This window comes from Pseudoliparis swirei, chromosome 12, assembly GCF_029220125.1.
Source record: "Pseudoliparis swirei isolate HS2019 ecotype Mariana Trench chromosome 12, NWPU_hadal_v1, whole genome shotgun sequence".
In the NCBI taxonomy this organism is placed as follows: domain Eukaryota; kingdom Metazoa; phylum Chordata; class Actinopteri; order Perciformes; family Liparidae; genus Pseudoliparis; species Pseudoliparis swirei.
In genome coordinates, this window is record NC_079399.1 from 2,981,076 (window position 1) to 2,998,867 (window position 17,792).

The window sequence follows — 17,792 nt, forward strand, 5'->3', positions numbered from 1 at the left end:
TACTTTTGCGTTTTCTGAATTTGTTCTACAGGCGTACGTGTTGTGGTGACTACGCACTGGTCTGACTTTCTTTGTGGAATTAAATGTATGCTTAAGCGCTTCTCATCTCCCGCTTCCTGAAAGGCGCCCATCCAGCGCCCTGGTTCTCGCTTCCCAATAGGCTCCACTACAACCCCCCCCCCCTCTGATTCCCGTTCTCCAGAAGCGCCACTGCACCCCCCTGTTCCCATTTGCCGCAGGCGCCAGTACAGCCCCCTGATTCCAGCTTTCTGAAAGGCGCCACTACAGCCTCTAGTTGGTTTATTCCCAAGATGATGGAGAGCGATGTCGGGGCCTACTTGACGGCCTTTGAGCGTACAGCTAAGAGAGAAGGCTGGCCCAACGTTGCCTGGGCAGACCTGGCCGAGCCCTTCCTACTTGGGCCGGCACAGCAGGCTTACCTCGATCTCCCTACAGCCCAGTTGAAGGAAGAGCTCAGAGGTTCCATGACTGGAGGTTTAAACCAGAGTTGCCAGCACAGGCTCAAATGTATGACCTTGGCTGAGTAACCAAAGCTTGACCTCAGACCCAGAGAAACTTGGTCTTGGAGAGGATCATGATGGACAAATACATCCGGTCTCTACCATGTGAGACCAAGAAAATCACCAGTCAGCAGAATCTCGCCAGTCAAGATGAACTGGTTAGCCCGGTGGATAGCCAGAGGGTTACGATCAAAACTATTGCGATCAACACGAGTGGAACCGGAAATCTAGTGAAGAAGTGCCCAAGACTAGGAGGACACATGAACTGGAGGGTTCAAGACGGAGGCAACCTCCTTCAAGTAATGTCAGGCTGTGCTTTCAGTGTGGAGAGCCAGGCCACATATCCTGGGACTGTCCTGGGAAGAATCAACCGATGCCCACGACGGATCCTCAGGCGCAAGACCATGTTACGTGCTCGACTCCTGCTGGGTTCAGGAAACCTCTCCAGCCCATATGACCCCGGTCAAAATAGATGGGACAGATACACAAGCACTGGTCGACCCTGGCAGTGTGGTGTCCCTCGTCCAACCCCATCTTCTGGAACCATCCGGGTCTGGCAAAATGGAGCTGGTGTCCTGCGTCCACTAATCACACGTTTTTGGCTTCCTGGCAAGGACCCTACGAGGTGACAGAAAAGGTTGGCCCAATCAACTACAAGGTACTTCAGCCCGGGAGACGCAAAACTTCCCAAATCTACCATGTTAACCTGCTGAAAGGGTGGTACAGCCGAGATGCCCTCCTGTTTTGTGTTTCCCCTGATGTGTTTCCTTCTCCAGACTGAAGTTTCGGAAGTAGCATATGGCCCTGGCTTGTCAAAAGCACAGCTACATCAAACGAGGGAACGGGTGCAGCAGAATTTGGATGTTTTTTACGACCTGGCGCACATCCTTCATAGAACATCACATTGACACAGAACCAGGCAAGAAGGTAAAATTACGACCCTACAGGATGCCTGAAGCCAGAAGGGCAGCCATTGAGCAAGAGGTCCAAAAAATGTTGGCTCTTTGGGTGATAGAAGAATCCTACAGTGAGTGGACCAATCCAGTTGTCCTGGTCCCTAAACCAGACAACTCCAACAGGTTCTGTAATGACTTTAGCAAATTAAATGGCATTTCAAAGTTTGATGCTTATCCTATGCCCAGGGTAGATGAGTTGATCTTCCGCCTTGGGGAAGACCGTTTCGTCAGCACCCTGGACCTGACGAAGGGAAATTGGCAGGTACCCCTGGTGAAGACCTCAAGGAAAAAGACGGCCTTCTCCACTCCATCACGGCTGTATCACTACACTGTGCTGCCCTTCGGTCTGCATGGAGCCCCAGCCATGTTCCAAAGACTGATGGACAGGGTCCTGAAGCCGCATCGTGAGCATGCAGCTGCATATCTAGATGACGTGGTAATTCACAGTCACTCCTGGGACAGCCATCTGGTAAGGCTGTCAGCAGTCCTGGAAGCTCTCCGCAAGGCCGGCTTGACGGCAAACCCCAAGAAATGCAAGCTTGGTCTGGAAGAAGCAGAATATCTGGGCTACACGATCGGGAGGGGCAACATGAGGCCACAAGATCGCAAGGTCCATGCGATCCAGGCCTGGCCACGGCCGTCCACAAAGGCCCAGGTAAAGACCTTTTTAGGTTTGACTTCGTACTATAGTCGCTTCATCCCAAACTTTTCTGCTGTAGCATCTCCCCTCACAGACTTAACCAAGGCCTCCATGCCACTCAAAATTAAGTGGACGGAAGAAGCTGAACAGGCTTTCCAGGGCCTAAAGGGGGCCCTCAGTTCACAGCTAGTATTGTTGACCCCAGACTTCAGCCGGGAGATGATTGGTCAAACGGATGCATCAAAGGTGGGCATAGGGGCAGTACTCTCCCAGGAAGTTCAAGATGAAGAGCATCCCATCATCTACATAAGTCGGAAACTCAACCCAAGGGAACAAGGGTATGCTACAGTCGAAAAAGGAAGCTCTCGCCATTAAATGAGCACTGGAGCGCCTTCGGTATTACAATAACTGATGCATTTAAAGGCAGTTTTAAACTGATAAACTCATCTCTCCTGTTACACCAGTGAACCCGTCAGTTATTTTGTTCTTTAAACCCAAACTACAATCTTTGCCTTCCTGTGAAGACGGAAGTTTATTTTTTAGAGGCCGTCAGCCTGTAATGAGCGGATTGGAGGCTCAATGGAGATGAACTGCTTCTCACCTGGAAAGCAGACGAGAGCAGCGTCATCATCAGGGGCCGTCGACAAAGGACTGCGGTTACTTCGGAGAGTTTTCAGCGGCCTTCAAAGAACACACAGGAAGTCACAGAGACAACGACTTCCTGCTCGATCCGATCCGTGGGCTACTCTACGAGAGAGGAGAGGAGCGATGGCTGAGCTCAGATGGATTAAAGCCTCTTGGTTTCTGGTTCTGGTGCTTCAGTTTACAGGTAAGGAGACATCTGATGTGTATATGACTACATACACATTAAAGAAGCTTATTTATTCATATTAATGTGACTTTATGACCTCTAACCTTCATTTAACGTGTGTTTCCCATCGAGGTGAATAGTGAGTTTAAAGAACTCTTAGAAACCAACGATGAGGAACATTCTCACTCTGTCGCTGTGTCTAAAAGGATCTTCACTCTGACTTTAATTCTCTCGTTTTGATTTCTCTTTATTCTCATTTCTCTCTCATCTTCTCAGCAGCAGCAACAGGACAACGTCACCACTCCTTCACTGTCAGAGATGGAGATGAAGTCTCTTTGCCTTGTAAAAGTGTGATAGATGATCATAAGAACTGTGACTTTACTGTTTGGCTCTTTGATGATCTAATGAGAACAGTAGCAGTATATCTGGTGACAGAAGGGCAGATTGTTGCTGAAGCCAAAGATAAATCAGACAGACTGAGTGTTTCAGAGAATTGTTCTCTGGTTATAAAGAACGTCACCGATGAAGATGCTGGTCGTTATAAATGCAGACAGTTCAGCTTAAGAGGATTTCATATTTCTCTGGTTATTCTGTCTGTTGTGACCAGTGAGTATTTACATCATCATGTTCTAACATTATGATAATAATGATGATAGTGATGAAGTTCCTCTTCTTTCTCTCACAACGTCTCATCTTCCCCAGTGACTGAACACAAGGACTCTGAGGAGGTGATCTGCTCTGTGTCCACATATAGAACTTGTAGACTCAAAATGAAGTGGATGATTGAGGAAGAAGAGGTGGAGGAAGACCACCAAGACGTGATGACATCACAGTCTTCCTGCTCCGCCTCTCTGAAGGTGAAGACTGGTTCCTTTAACACATTGAGGTTTAATTCATGGATGTGTGAAGTGACCGTTGGCGACCAAGTGCAGAAGTTTACGTTCAGAAATCCTCCTTCAGGTGATAAAACAGGTGAGAATATTTAAAGTTATTCATATTCAGTTGTGTTCATGTATTGGAAGTTTTTTAGTTTGTTGAGTTGTGTTCATCTGTTCAGGTGAAGACACAACAACAACAACAACTGAAGATGACACTATTTCAGGTAAAACCACGACAACTTCGGTTATCAGTGACGATTCACCAGAACTACAAAGTAGTGACTCATCATTTCATCATGATGTGAATAATTCAGAATATTTACAGTGACGGTAGTAGTAGTATAGGGACATGTATGCGCGTATACGTACGTGCACGCGCGCCACCTCACATGCACTCTCATGCACGCATATATATGTCCCTATTATGCATATTTTTTATGAAAAAAAATAAAAAAATTTAAATAAAAATCAAAATATATTATTTAAATATAAAATATTATCACAAATTAAAAATCTATAAAATAAAATAATTCCCTATAGATAGGAGCTATTGTTTGTACCATTTAAACATTTATAAAACCCTTCCCTGTGTCTTTAATAATACAAAGTGTTTATCAAGGTGCTGAAATGGCTGTAAGGGGTGTCACCCCGCATCACACTACACGGAGGTTGTACATCATACATGCACGAGCGGTAGGGAGGGAAGCTAGGTTATGGGGGGCGTGTTTGATGGGGAAAAAGGTGTATCGGAGGAGTTTGTGTCTCAGAAGAGCATGTATTATCAAAAGGTGTTTGTGTCTCAGAAGAGCATGTATTATTATTATTATCAAAAGGTGTTTGTGTCTCAGAAGAGCATGTATCATCATGCGTTCATGCACGACATAGATAGTAGTCTCCTTGATAATGGAATCGCCTATGGGGGGTGAAATAGCATATATATTTTATATATTGTTTATAAACAAATATGACATATCATTATGTCTACCCATAACAGACCTGTTATGTATCAGCTTCTTCTGCTTCTTCTTCTTTGGCTTTGGTGATGAGGGTGTGTACAATTGAGCACAGCTAAGGGGGTCATCATCTGATGAGGGGACTGATGCGATGTCTGGTCTGCTCTGAAAATCCTCTGAGAAAACACATATCTACATCTCTCTCTATATATATATATATATATATATATATATATATATATATATGGCAATAATAACAATAATGCAGTAACAGTATATTACCTGATAGCTGTGTGTAGGTGTCCTGACTGTATGCCACTGGATGTGTCAATATTTTAACACCAACATGTCTCAAAGGGGTCTTTAAAGCCTCTGAGAAAACACATATATATACATATATATCTACATATATATATACGGAGGTAATAATACAGGTGCAATATATTACCTGATATCTGTGCACCGATGTCCTGACTGTATGCAACAGGATGTGTCAATATTTTAACACCAGCTGATCTCATAGGAGTCTTGAAAGCTGAAGAAATCACACAAGATAATACCACTTTTTTTAATTTTTTATTTTATTTTTTTTCACCATACCACACAATATTAACGTATGGATAATTAGGCAGCCATCATGTAATTAAAACAAATACTCACCGTCAACCCCAGGTATACCAGCTATGGCCACAGATAGTTCTGACGCGACGTCATTGATCGGTGTGGGCGGGCCAACCGCTGTTGAGCATGTTCTGGGAAGGTTTTACGATTGGGCGTCATCTGTCTCTAAACAAGATAAATCATACATATAGACCGTAACAAAACGCTATTAGCGCATATCATCATCATTACTATAATGATTTAATACTCACTACCGCATACAGCAGCTGACGGAGGCATATTTTCGTTGTTACCAGTATTTATATTATCCATGATCTGCTAGTTAATAAAAAACACAACGTCAGAGTATGTTTTATACTAATGAGTGATTGAATATATATTTATATAAAGATGTATTACAATCGAAATATTATACAACAGCATAGTGACCACGTGTGTCCCTGTAGTCCATGGGGATAGCTGTAAGGTAGCTAGCGGACACACAGACGCGGTAACGCTTGCCTCACTATCAAGTCCACAATACTATTATACAACAGCACAGGGGCTAACGACACTAGACTGCTGAGCCCCAGCCATGCGGAACACTACACTATTAAAATCGAAACATTATACAACAGCCTCGGGACCACGTGTGTCCATATAGCACCGGAGAGGCTAACGGTACGGAGGTTAACGGTTCTAGACTACTGATCACAGCACAGTACACACACACACACAACCAGCACCATGCGGAACCATCGCCATCCTGGACACAACACTATTAAAATCGAAACATTATACAACAGCCTCGGGACCACGTGTGTCCATATAGCACCGGAGAGGCTAACGGAGGAGGAGGTTAGGTGAACTACTACTGAGCAAACTACCCACTGTACACACACACAACCAACACCATGCGGAACCATCGCCATCCTGGACACAACACTATTACATTCGAAACATTATACAACAGACTTGGGTACGTGGTGTGCTGTAGCCTCTCTAGGGCTGTGTCCGAGCTAAACGGCTCTATAGACTACTGAGCACCGGACAAACAACCATCGACATGCGGAACCATAGCTATCCAGTACACTATTACAATAGATATATTATACACCAGCATTGGGGACTGAGCTAGTCCATATAGTGCCGGAGGGGGTAACGGACCGGAGGCTAACGGCTCTAGACTACTGAGCCCCGACACACAGGCCGCGCGGAACCGGAACCCTCGCTATCACAACCCACAACCCTATTATATAATAGATATTATACAACATTTTATCAAACATAACATCACTTACCTTTTTTTTTTTGGAGAAAAATTATTCTCAAGGAATGGTCTGCTCCAACAGGTATAGCGACGTGATCCGCAGGCAGATAACGGTAGACTGTTGATGTGAGTTGAGCGGAAGTACATTTTAATGAACACACCTCCTACATGCCCTCCTCCCTCCTATTCATGAGTGAACGCACCCATATCGAACGCACCCACATTTCCTACTCCTCCGGACACACCTTTTTTCCCCCACCAAACACGCCCCCATCCCCTACCGCTCGTGCATGTATGATGTACAAAGTTACCTCCGTGAGTGTGATGCGGGGGTGACACACCCCTTACAGTCATTTCAGCACATTGATAAACACTTTGTATTATTAAAGACACAGGGAAGGGTTTTATAAATGTTTAAATGGTACAAACAATAGCTCCTATCTATAGGGAATTATTTTATTTTATAGATTTTTAATTTGTGATAATATTTTATATTTAAATAATATATTTTAATTTTAATTTTATTTTTTTATTTTTTTCCATAAAAAATATGCATAATAGGGACATATATATGCGTGCATGAGAGTGCATGTGAGGTGGCGCGCGTGCACGTACGTATACGCGCATACATGTCCCTATACTACTACTGACGGTGACTTTTTTCCATGGATTAGAAGTTTTTTAGTTAATTAGTGAAGATTGAACAGAACTACAATGTAGTGACTACAATAAATGTCCATGTATTTTTCTCTCCTCACATTTAACACATTTACTTTATATTTTATTTTCATTAATTCTTAAATTTTAGGTCTAATATTTTTGGTAATTTCAAAGGCAACGCAATAAAAAAAAGAAAGTGATAGATAAATAAATTATTTATTTAGGCTGTAAAAGCAAAAATAATATGCACGTTGTTAATTAAAGACATGGACTCTTGCATTCATGAATTAAATAATTTTTTTCAGGTTGAACAAATAGAACTTTTAATTTTCATGCTGATTTAAACATTTCTGAATATTTATGTGATTTAATGTGAATAAAGTTTATTTTAGTCTAAATACTCAAATGAAATGTGCATTGATGTTCCCGTTCTGGTTCCAGGCTGGTGGAGGGTCATCTTGGTGCCGGTTGGGTTAGCAGCTCTCGTCATAATAGTTGTGGCCGTCAACATCTGGGCAAGAATGAAAGGTGAAGAACATCCACATATTAAAGCTCATGAAAGAGGATTTTACTGGAACTAAAGTTGACTCTTTCTTTTGTCTCTTCAGAGAAGAAACCTCCGAGGGATGAAGCCGCTGTGAGTGTTTTAACCCCCTAATGATGACATGTTATTGTTACAGCTGGTTCTCTTCACTACATTCTCCTCTTCAGTATTTTCTCTCTGAGGCATTCGAGGCTTTAAAGGTTCTTTACGGTCTAAAGAGTATTTTTACTGCTGCTCTGGGTAACGTGCAGAATGAAATCTACTTCCAGAGCCAGCTGCAGGACTGGGATCACAACGTGATGTTTGATGGTGTGTTTTCTCACAGGTGCGTTATGACGAAGGAGAAGAAACCGTGAACTATGAAAACATCCGACCTCCTGATGGAGTTTGACCAGCCCGTCAACACATGTCTCAACAGATGGAGATCATGTGAACTGGAGGTCCGTCTGAATACGTTCCACCGGGGGGACGAAGCCTTCGTGACAACCACAAACAAATCTGTTGTTGTGCATTTCTGAGAATATCTTTCAGATGGAAATCCTGCTTGTTGAGAAAAGAGTTTAATGATCTGTTCCTGCATGAGTTGTGAACATGTTTCTCACCTGTTCACGACACAGCAGCTGATCTTAACTTCATTTAACAGGAACGAACATTTAACTCTGAACTTCCTTTTTTTATCTTCCAGCTGAACATTTCACAGCTGATCTGAACATTTACTATTTATAGGATAACTCCTTTTAATCCACTTTCATTCAGCATTCACATATCTGTGAGGGTGTGCCTGTGTTCCAATGGCTGTTCAGCCTCAATGGAGTCAGCACCTCTTCTCTTAATGTAATATCTGATCACTATAAGATCTGCAAATAAAGAGAGTTGTTTTCTACACTGTGTTTTGTGATTCCTCCATGTAGTAACAGTGTGTTATTGCTGATTTAATGTCCCGCCTCGACTAGGATACAACCTTCCTCTGCTGGTCCACTTCTAGTTGTGCAGCTTTCCTCTGTTTGGCTGAACATGTGTGTGAATACAGAGAGATGCACCCAAAGGGGCCTGACGATGTACAGAAATATGATATTATCACCTTTCAAAAAGGCACCAACACCTAAATGTAAAAATACTCCAATGCAAGTAAAAGTAATGGATTCAATATGCTACTTAAGTAAAATACAGAAGTATTATCAGTAAAAGTACTCCTTAAAACTGATGGATCAAAGCATCAGAAGCGTCTCATTGTGGAGCTTCTTTAATACTTTATTCATGGTGTTTCTCAAACTAAGGGGCCGGCCCCTCCAGAGAGACACAAGATAAATCTGAAGATTAATATAATTCACAAGGTCGAAACAAGACAAAAGAGTTCAGATACGAGCGAGTGTTTTAAAGTGTTTACTCCATTCCCCTTTCGTTGGTTTTAACTTTTCAGTCCGCCAATAATAATTCCAAATTAAATATGAATCTGTAAAGAAATATAAATTCATAAACATAGGTCTACTTGTCTTTCTGTGGCGATTGCCAGTCGACTCATCTTCCTGCCCTCTGCTTCCAGCTTCCTGAAAGGTGCCACTATATGCCTTTGATTCTGTTCCCCAGAGGTACCTCTACAACCACCTGTTCCCACTCCCGGAGGTGCACTATGGCCACTTGACTCCTGCTTCCTGGAGGTGCCGATACAGCCCCATGATCCCCACTTCCCGAAATGTGCCACCACAGCCTCTTGATCCCCGCTTTCTGAAAGGTGCCCCTCTTTCCCGATTCCCAAAGGGCAACACTACATCCCCCTGATTCTGTTCTGCACAGGTGCAACTACAAGCCCCTGTTTCCCACTCTCAGAGGTGCCACTATGGCCTTTTGATTCCTGCTTCCTGAAAGGTGCCAACACAGCCCCTCTTTTTGTCGATTCCCAAAAGGTGCCACTACAGCCCCCTGATTCGCGTTCCCCGGAAGCGCCACTACACTTTGTCCTCATGAAGTCTGGACTGTCCTCATGTGTTCATGGTGGTTCTCTGGTCCTCATCAGAGGGTCAGACCTCCAGGGCTCTGCTGCTGCTGTTGCCCACACTCTCCCCAAAACACTTCTCCTTCAGTTCTCAGAAAAGCTGCAAACACAGAAGGAGGAACCAACAGGTCTCAGACCAGTGGAAGGTCATCTGATCCGTGTGCTTTCAGCTGCTCCGGTGTCACCGTACTGCACCACGGACATCAAGAGTGAACCCGTGGTGGTCCATGACACGGACTCTTCACCTGTGTTCATGCTGTGAGTCATCACCATGACTCCTGTCTGTTCTCTGAACACCTTCTGAAGGAACAAGTTGCTTTAGCTGCAAACATTTATCTGAAGCCACGATCTTCACACCCTCGACTTCCTCAGTCTTCTTCTTTCTGACCGTGGAACTGAACATGATGCCCTTGTTGGTTTGCTTGTATGTCAGCGTGAGTCTTAACACAGTGTGTGTGTTGCTGCATCAGATTAGATCATTGGATATAGAAACGTATGATTTGAGTTATGAGAGTCGACTTCAACAGAACTGGATGAGAGGAAACAGTTTGAACCCAACAGGGTTCAATTGTCTCTGGTGTTGATTCCAGATACTTGACGTCAGTGTGAACTTCACTTCTCCTCATGTCGGCCATAAGTGCATAAAAATAAGAGGGAGGAGGAAGTGACACGTCGCTAATAAGAGGAAGTAGATTCAACTTTCGTCTTGAAGACGGAACAAGTTCAGAGACGATAGAAGAAGCAGAGAGACGAGAGACGAGAGAGGAGAGGAGCGATGGCTGAGCTCAGATGGATTAAAGCCTCTTGGTTTCTGGTTCTGGTGCTTCAGTTTACAGGTAAGGAGACATCTGATGTGTATATGACTACATACACATTAAAGAAGCTTATTTATTCATATTAATGTGACTTTATGACCTCTAACCTTCATTTAACGTGTGTTTCCCATCGAGGTGAATAGTGAGTTCAATGAACTCTTAGAAACCAACGATGAGGAACATTCTCACTCTGTCGCTGTGTCTAAAAGGATCTTCACTCTGACTTTAATACTCACGTTTAGATTTCTCTTTATTCTTCTCATTTCTCTCTCATCTTCTCAGCAGCAGCAACAGGACAACGTCACCACTCCTTCACTGTCAGAGATGGAGATGAAGTCTCTTTGCCTTGTAGAAGTGTGATAGATGATCATAAGAACTGTAACTCTACTGTTTGGATCTTCATAAATACCAGAACAGATATTCTGGTTACAGAAGGGCAGATTGATGTTGAAGCCAAAGATAAATCAGACAGACTGAGTGTTTCAGAGAATTGTTCTCTGGTTATAAAGAACGTCACCGATGAAGATGCTGGTCGTTATAAATGCAGACAGTACAGCTTCAGAGGATTTCATTCTTCTCTGGTTATTCTGTCTGTTGTGACCAGTGAGTATTTACATCATCACGTTCTCTTACATTATGATAATAATGATGATAGTGATGAAGTTCCTCTTCTTTCTCTCACAACGTCTCCATCTTCCCCAGTGACTGAACACAAGGACTCTGAGGAGGTGATCTGCTCTGTGTCCACATATAAAACACTATGTAGACACAGAGTGAAGTGGCTGATTGAGGAAGAAGAGGTGGAGGAAGACCACCAAGACGTGATGACATCACAGTCTTCCTGCTCCGCCTCTCTGAAGGTGAAGACTGGTTCCTTTAACACATTGAGGTTTAATTCATGGATGTGTGAAGTGACCGTTGGCGACCAAGTGCAGAAGTTTACGTTCAGAAATCCTCCTTCAGGTGATAAAACAGGTGAGAATATTTAAAGTTATTCATATTACATTGTGTTCATGTATTGGAAGTTTTTTAGTTCATTGAGTTGTGGTCATCTGTTCAGGTGAAGACACAACAACAACAACAACAACAACAACAACTGAAGATGACACTATTTCAGGTAAAACCACGACAACTTCGGTAATCAGTGAAGATTCACCAGAACTACAAAGTAGTGACTCATCATTTCATGTGTCTTCATCTAAAATCTATTTCTGTCTTTTTTTACCATTAAATACATTTCATTATTTGTCATTTATTGTTACATGTCAGGTTTAATCTTTTGGGATTATTTGAGACAATAAAATAAAAAAAGTTAGTTGTTCGAATAACTCTGGGAAAATGCTATAAATAGAAAGGTATTGATAAATAATAATAATAATTAATTTATTGATCTATTAATTTATTAATGGAGTGCACATTTTTCTCTTTTATTAACGGCATTGCCTCTTTTGTGAATTAATTAAATCTATTTTTCAGGGAGGGGGGAATAAAACATTTATGAATATTTCTGTGATTTAATGTGAATAAAGTTTATTTTAGTCTGAATACTCAAATGAAATGTGCATTGATGTTCCCGTTCTGGTTCCAGGCTGGTGGAGGGTCATCTTGGTGCCGGTTGGGTTAGCAGCTCTCATCATAATAGTTGTGGCCGTCAACATCTGGGCAAGAATGAAAGGTGAAGAACATCCACATATTAAAGCTCATGAAAGAGGATTTTACTGGAACTAAAGTCGACTCTTTCTTTTGTCTCTTCAGAGAAGAAAACTCCGGAATGAAATTGAAAACTCAAAATAAATTTTTTTGGTGTCAATTTCTGAGAATATCTTTCAGATGGAAATCCTGCTTGTTGTGAAAAGAGTGTAATGATCTGTTCCTGCATGAGTTGTGAACATGTTTCTCACCTGTTCACGACACAGCAGCTGATCTTAACTTCATTTAACAGGAACAAACATTTAACTCTGAACTTCCTTTTTTTGTCTTCCAGCTGAACATTTCACAGCTGATCTTAACATTTACTGTTTTATAGGATAACTCCTTTTAATCCACTTTCATTCAGCATTCACATATCTGTGAGGGTGTGCCTGTGTTCCAATGGCTGTTCAGCCTCAATGGAGTCAGCACCTCTTCTCTTAATGTAATATCTGATCACTATAAGATCTGCAAATAAAGAGAGTTGTTTTCTACACTGTGTTTTGTGATTCCTCCATGTAGTAACAGTGTGTTATTGCTGATTTAATGTCCCGCCTCTAATAGTATACCACCTTCCTCCGCTGGTCCACTTCTAGTCGTGCAGCTTTCCTCTGTTTGGCTGAATATGTGTGTGAATACAGAGAGATGCACCCAAAGGGGCCTGACGATGTACAGAAATATGATATTATCACCTTTCAAAAAGGCACCAACACCTTAATGTAAAAATACTCCAATGCAAGTAAAAGTAATGGATTCAATATGCTACTTAAGGAAAATACAGAAGTATTATCAGTAAAAGTACTCCTTAAAACTGATGGATCAAAGCATCAGAAGCGTCTCATTGTCGAGCTTCTTTAATACTTTATTCATGGTGTTTCTCAAACTAAGGGGCCGGCCCCTCCAAAGAGACACAAGATAAATCTGAAGATTAATATAATTCACAACGTCGAAACAAGAAAAAAGAGTTCAGATACGAGCGAGTGTTTTAAAGTTTTTACTCCATTCCCCTTTCGTTGGTTTCAACTTTTCAGTCCGCAAATAATAATTCCAAATTAAATATGAATCTGTAAAGAAATATAAATTCATAAACATAGGTCTACTTGTCTTTCTGTGTGGCGATTGCCAGTCGACCCTCATCTTCCTGCCCTCTGCTTCCAGCTTCCTGAAAGGTGCCACTACATGCCTTTGATTCTGTTCCCCAGAGGTACCTCTACAACCACCTGTTCCCACTCCCGGAGGTGCACTATGGCCACTTGACTCCTGCTTCCTGAAGGTGCCGATACAGACCCATGATCCCCACTTCCTAAAAGGTGCCCCTCTTTCCCGATTCCCAAAGGGCAACACTATATCCCCTTGATTCTGTTCTGCACAGGTGCAACTACAAGCCCCTGTTTCCCACTCTCAGAGGTGCCACTATGGCCATTTGGTTCCTGCTTCCTGAAGGTGCCGATACCGCCCCCTGATTCCCTTTCCCCGGAGGAGCCACTACATCCCCATGATCGCATTTCCTGAAATTCGCCACTCCAGCCCCTTGATTCCCACTTACTGAAAGGTGCCAACACAGCCCCTCTTTTTGGTCGATTCCCAAAAGGTGCCACTACAGCCCCCTGATTCGCGTTCCCCGGAAGCGCCACTACACTTTGTCCTCATGAAGTCTGGACTGTCCTCATGTGTTCATGGTGGTTCTCTGGTCCTCATCAGAGGGTCAGACCTCCAGGGCTCTGCTGCTGCTGTTGCCCACACTCTCCCCAAAACACTTCTCCTTCAGTTCTCAGAAAAGCTGCAAACACAGAAGGAGGAACCAACAGGTCTCAGACCAGTGGAAGGTCATCTGATCCGTGTGCTTTCAGCTGCTCCGGTGTCACCGTACTGCACCACGGACATCAAGAGTGAACCCGTGGTGGTCCATGACACGGACTCTTCACCTGTGTGTTCATGCTGTGAGTCATCACCATGACTCCTGTCTGTTCTCTGAACACCTTCTGAAGGGAACAAGTTGCTTTAGCTGCAAACATTTATCTGAAGCCACGATCTTCACACCCTCGACTTCCTTAGTCTTCTTCTTTCTGACCGTGGAACTGAACATGATGCCCTTGTTGGTTTGCTTGTATGTCAGCGTGAGTCTTAACACAGTGTGTGTGTTGCTGCATCAGATGAGATTATTGGAAAAAGAAACGTATGATTTGAGTTCTGAGAGTCGACTTCAACAGAACTGGATGAGAGGAAACAGTTTGAACCCAATAGGGTTCAATTGTCTCTGGTGTTGATTCCAGATACTTGACGTCAGTGTGAACTTCACTTCTCCTCATGTCGGCCATAAGTACATAAAAATAAGAGGGAGGAGGAAGTGACACGTCGCTAATAAGAGGAAGTAGATTCAACTTTCGTCTTGAAGACGGAACAAGTTCAGAGACGATAGAAGAAGCAGAGAGACGAGAGACGAGAGGAGCGATGGCTGAGCTCAGATGGATTAAAGCCTCTTGGTTTCTGGTTCTGGTGCTTCAGTTTACAGGTAAGGAGACATCTGATGTGTATATGACTACATACACATGAAAGAAGCTTATTTATTCATATTAATGTGACTTTATGACCTCTAACCTTCATTTAACGTGTGTTTCCCATCGAGGTGAATAGTGAGTTCAATGAACTCTTAGAAACCAACGATGAGGAACATTCTCACTCTGTCGCTGTGTCTAAAAGGATCTTCACTCTGACTTTAATACTCACGTTTAGATTTCTCTTTATTCTCATTTCTCTCTCATCTTCTCAGCAGCAGCAACAGGACAACATTACCTCTCCTTCACTGTCAGAGATGGAGATGAAGTCTCTTTGCCTTGTTTCAATGTGATGGATGATCATAAGAACTGTAACTCTACTGTTTGGATCTTTGATGATTTCAAGAGTCCAGTAGCAGTATTTCTGGTTAAAGATGGGCAGATTGATGCTGAAGCCAAAGATAAATCAGACAGACTGAGTGTTTCAGAGAATTGTTCTCTTGTTATAAAGAAGGTCACCGATGAAGATGTTGGTCATTATGCGTGCATACAGTACAGATCAGGACACCAACAAGTTCAAGATGCTCTGGTTATTCTGTCTGTTGTGACCAGTGAGTATTTACATCATCATGTTCTAAAATTATGATAATAATGATGATAGTGATGAAGTTCCTCTTCTTTCTCTCACAACGTCTCCATCTTCCCCAGTGACTGAACACAAGGACTCTGAGGAGGTGACGCTGATCTGCTCTGTGTCCACATATAGAACACTATGTAGACACAGAGTGAAGTGGCTGATTCAAGGTCCAGATATCATAAACACGACAACATCCCAGTCTCCTTGCTCGGCCAATTTGTCCTTTTCAGCTTCTCATTTCCTTCCGATGATTTCCGAGTTGCTCCAGTGTGAAGTGACTGACAGTACCACTGGAGAGGTGGAGGTGTTTCCCTTCAGCCCGCCTCCGTCCTCAGGTGAGGTCACAATGAGCTTCACCATGATGTCACCGCCACTCGACTACTCATGATGTGTTGACTTTTAAGATGACATCATTCTGTATTAGTTATGAACACGAGGTGGTTTCTCATTTGACAGTTTGTTTATTTTTGTGTTCACCAGGTGAAGATCCAACAACAACAACAACAACAACAGGTGAGAAACAAATCTAGCAGCTGTGATTTTAATTAACACCCAAGGCCAACTCTCATATATTTAACGGGTTCATGTTTATTTCCCATCTTCAACGTATCCTCAAACAACAGTTTGTATGACATCTTGTAAAAAAAAGAAGAAAAACGTTAACCTCTTTATTTAATTCTATTTGCGTACAGTTTGGTCCGTCCTGGACTGCTGCATGCTGGTTCTCCGCTTGGCTGAACTCCTGCTGGTGACTGTGGTTGTTGTTCTCCTCGTCAGAGCTGGGGGTGAGGACGTTCTGCCGCTCCACACTGATCTAACACCAGCTGTACGTTTAGAGCTGAAAGGTCCCCTGTGGTTCTTGTTCCTCTGCAGGGAACCGGAGACCACGTGATCCCAACACCGTGAGTTAAAAATAAAAAAGAACTGATGAAAACCGCCCGGGTCTTGAAACGCAGGTTGTTACCGCGACGCAGAGTTTTCAACTCGGTAAGAAGCGTCGGCCGTTTGAGGCGTCGCAACAACATGAACCGCAGCTTCAGCTCCACAGGGATCTGTTCCGCTCCGGGGCGAAGGCAGGGCTCACCTGGACAGGTGGACAGCTCGTCCCGGGTCACATGCATAGAGACAGACAACCACACACACCTTCGTCTCCAATTAACCCCAGCTGCTTGTCTCTGGACTGTGGGAGGGAACCGGAGAACCCGAAGGAACCCACGTTGCCACGGGGGAGAACGTGTAAACTCCACACAGGAGGACCGCCTGGGATCGGGGATCGAACCCGGACCCCCTGTTGCTGTGAGGTGGCTAGCCCTCGTTTTGTTCTCCATTGGGCATCTGTTAGTGGATTCACCCACAGTACGTTGCAGCAGCACCATTGGGCATCTGTTAGTGGATTCACACACAGTACGTTGCAGCAGCAGCATTGGGAATCTATTAGTGGAATAACATATGTTGCAGCAGCAGCATTGGGTATCTGTTAGTGGAATAACATATGTTGCAGCAGCAGCATTGGGTATCTGTTATTTTGTTCTCCATTTCGGCTTCAATGTGTGTTTGGCAGGTGCCCGGTGATGGAGGCGGCCATGAAGGCGCCGTGAACTATGAAAACGTGGGCGGCCCTTCTGTTTCTGTCCGGCTCCCCTGAACGACGGCCTCCACAGCCCACGTCGCCTCAGCAGAGAGATGCTCCCCTGCAGTTACACGTCTGTTATTTGCAAGTTGAGGAACTGATCAACTAAATTCTCACCATGCAGCCTGATATTAAAGCATCGTTTCATCTCATTTAAAGAAGCATTTAAAACAACGTTTAATTTGTTCCTGCATCAGAAAATCTTATGTTTTTAAGAATTCTTCCACTTCGATTTGGGCCTGTAGATTTCTTTCCGATTGATTTTTAAAATTTGTAAGTAGATTAGCATGAACTCACTCTCATGCAGAATAACTCATTTTAATTCACTTTGATGTGGAATTGTTGATTGGAATACAATGTGTTTTTGCTAATGTTATGCTAATGCTAATGCTAGGTTTGAGCTTTGTTTCTTAATGGCGTCAGTAACAGCGTCGTCTTCATTATAACTGCTCGTCAAATATTAAATTATTCTATTTCATTGAAATACTTGTATTTCATTCTATGGACTGAAAGTACTTATCGGGGGGAAACTGTAGAGTGTTTCGTCATAGGATCGGCTCAGGAAGGACCAGTGTGGTAATCAAGTTCCTTTTATTCTAGTGGTGTGTGTGTGTGTGTGTGTGTGTGTCAAAGTGTCATAAGGAATGATGTCATTGAGCAACTGGGTGTGACGATGCGATGCAGGAAATGAGAGGCTTAA

General features: G+C 43.2%; 2 protein-coding genes across 4 annotated transcripts; both read left to right on the forward strand.

Moving 5' to 3' along the window:
* The first annotated feature begins 10,547 nt into the window (after positions 1–10,547).
* Positions 10,548–12,824, forward strand: LOC130202353 (uncharacterized). Of its 3 annotated transcripts, none has more exons than XM_056427835.1 (6): positions 10,548–10,662; positions 10,924–11,244; positions 11,344–11,616; positions 11,702–11,758; positions 12,230–12,316; positions 12,626–12,824. In XM_056427835.1, the coding sequence occupies exons 1-6, from the start codon at positions 10,602–10,604 to the stop codon at positions 12,670–12,672; spliced, it is 846 nt and encodes a 281-aa protein (XP_056283810.1). In that variant the 5' UTR covers positions 10,548–10,601; the 3' UTR covers positions 12,673–12,824. The 3 variants fall into 3 exon arrangements, with proteins under 3 accessions (XP_056283810.1, XP_056283809.1, XP_056283811.1); XM_056427836.1 differs by having other exon boundaries at positions 10,554–10,662; positions 12,397–12,824; XM_056427834.1 differs by having other exon boundaries at positions 10,551–10,662; positions 12,230–12,824.
* Positions 12,825–14,766: 1,942 nt separating this feature from the next.
* LOC130202350 (uncharacterized) lies at positions 14,767–17,576 on the forward strand. The gene is made up of 7 exons (XM_056427831.1): positions 14,767–14,842; positions 15,101–15,436; positions 15,534–15,797; positions 15,943–15,975; positions 16,155–16,247; positions 16,336–16,364; positions 17,024–17,576. Exons 1-7 carry the CDS (start codon positions 14,782–14,784, stop codon positions 17,105–17,107), a joined length of 900 nt encoding a protein of 299 aa, XP_056283806.1. The 5' UTR covers positions 14,767–14,781; the 3' UTR covers positions 17,108–17,576.
* Positions 17,577–17,792: the final 216 nt, after the last annotated feature.

Coding starts and splice junctions, on each gene's coding strand:
- LOC130202353 (XM_056427834.1), top strand. CDS start 10,602: ATGGCTGAGCTCAGATGGATTAAAGCCTCTTGGTTTCTGGTTCTGGTG. Junction 10,663..10,923: donor TCTGGTGCTTCAGTTTACAG/GTAAGGAGACAT, acceptor TCATCTTCTCAG/CAGCAGCAACAGGACAACGT. Junction 11,759..12,229: donor TGAAGATGACACTATTTCAG/GTAAAACCACGA, acceptor TTCTGGTTCCAG/GCTGGTGGAGGGTCATCTTG.
- LOC130202350 (XM_056427831.1), top strand. CDS start 14,782: ATGGCTGAGCTCAGATGGATTAAAGCCTCTTGGTTTCTGGTTCTGGTG. Junction 15,437..15,533: donor TATTCTGTCTGTTGTGACCA/GTGAGTATTTAC, acceptor CATCTTCCCCAG/TGACTGAACACAAGGACTCT. Junction 16,365..17,023: donor GACCACGTGATCCCAACACC/GTGAGTTAAAAA, acceptor TGTGTTTGGCAG/GTGCCCGGTGATGGAGGCGG.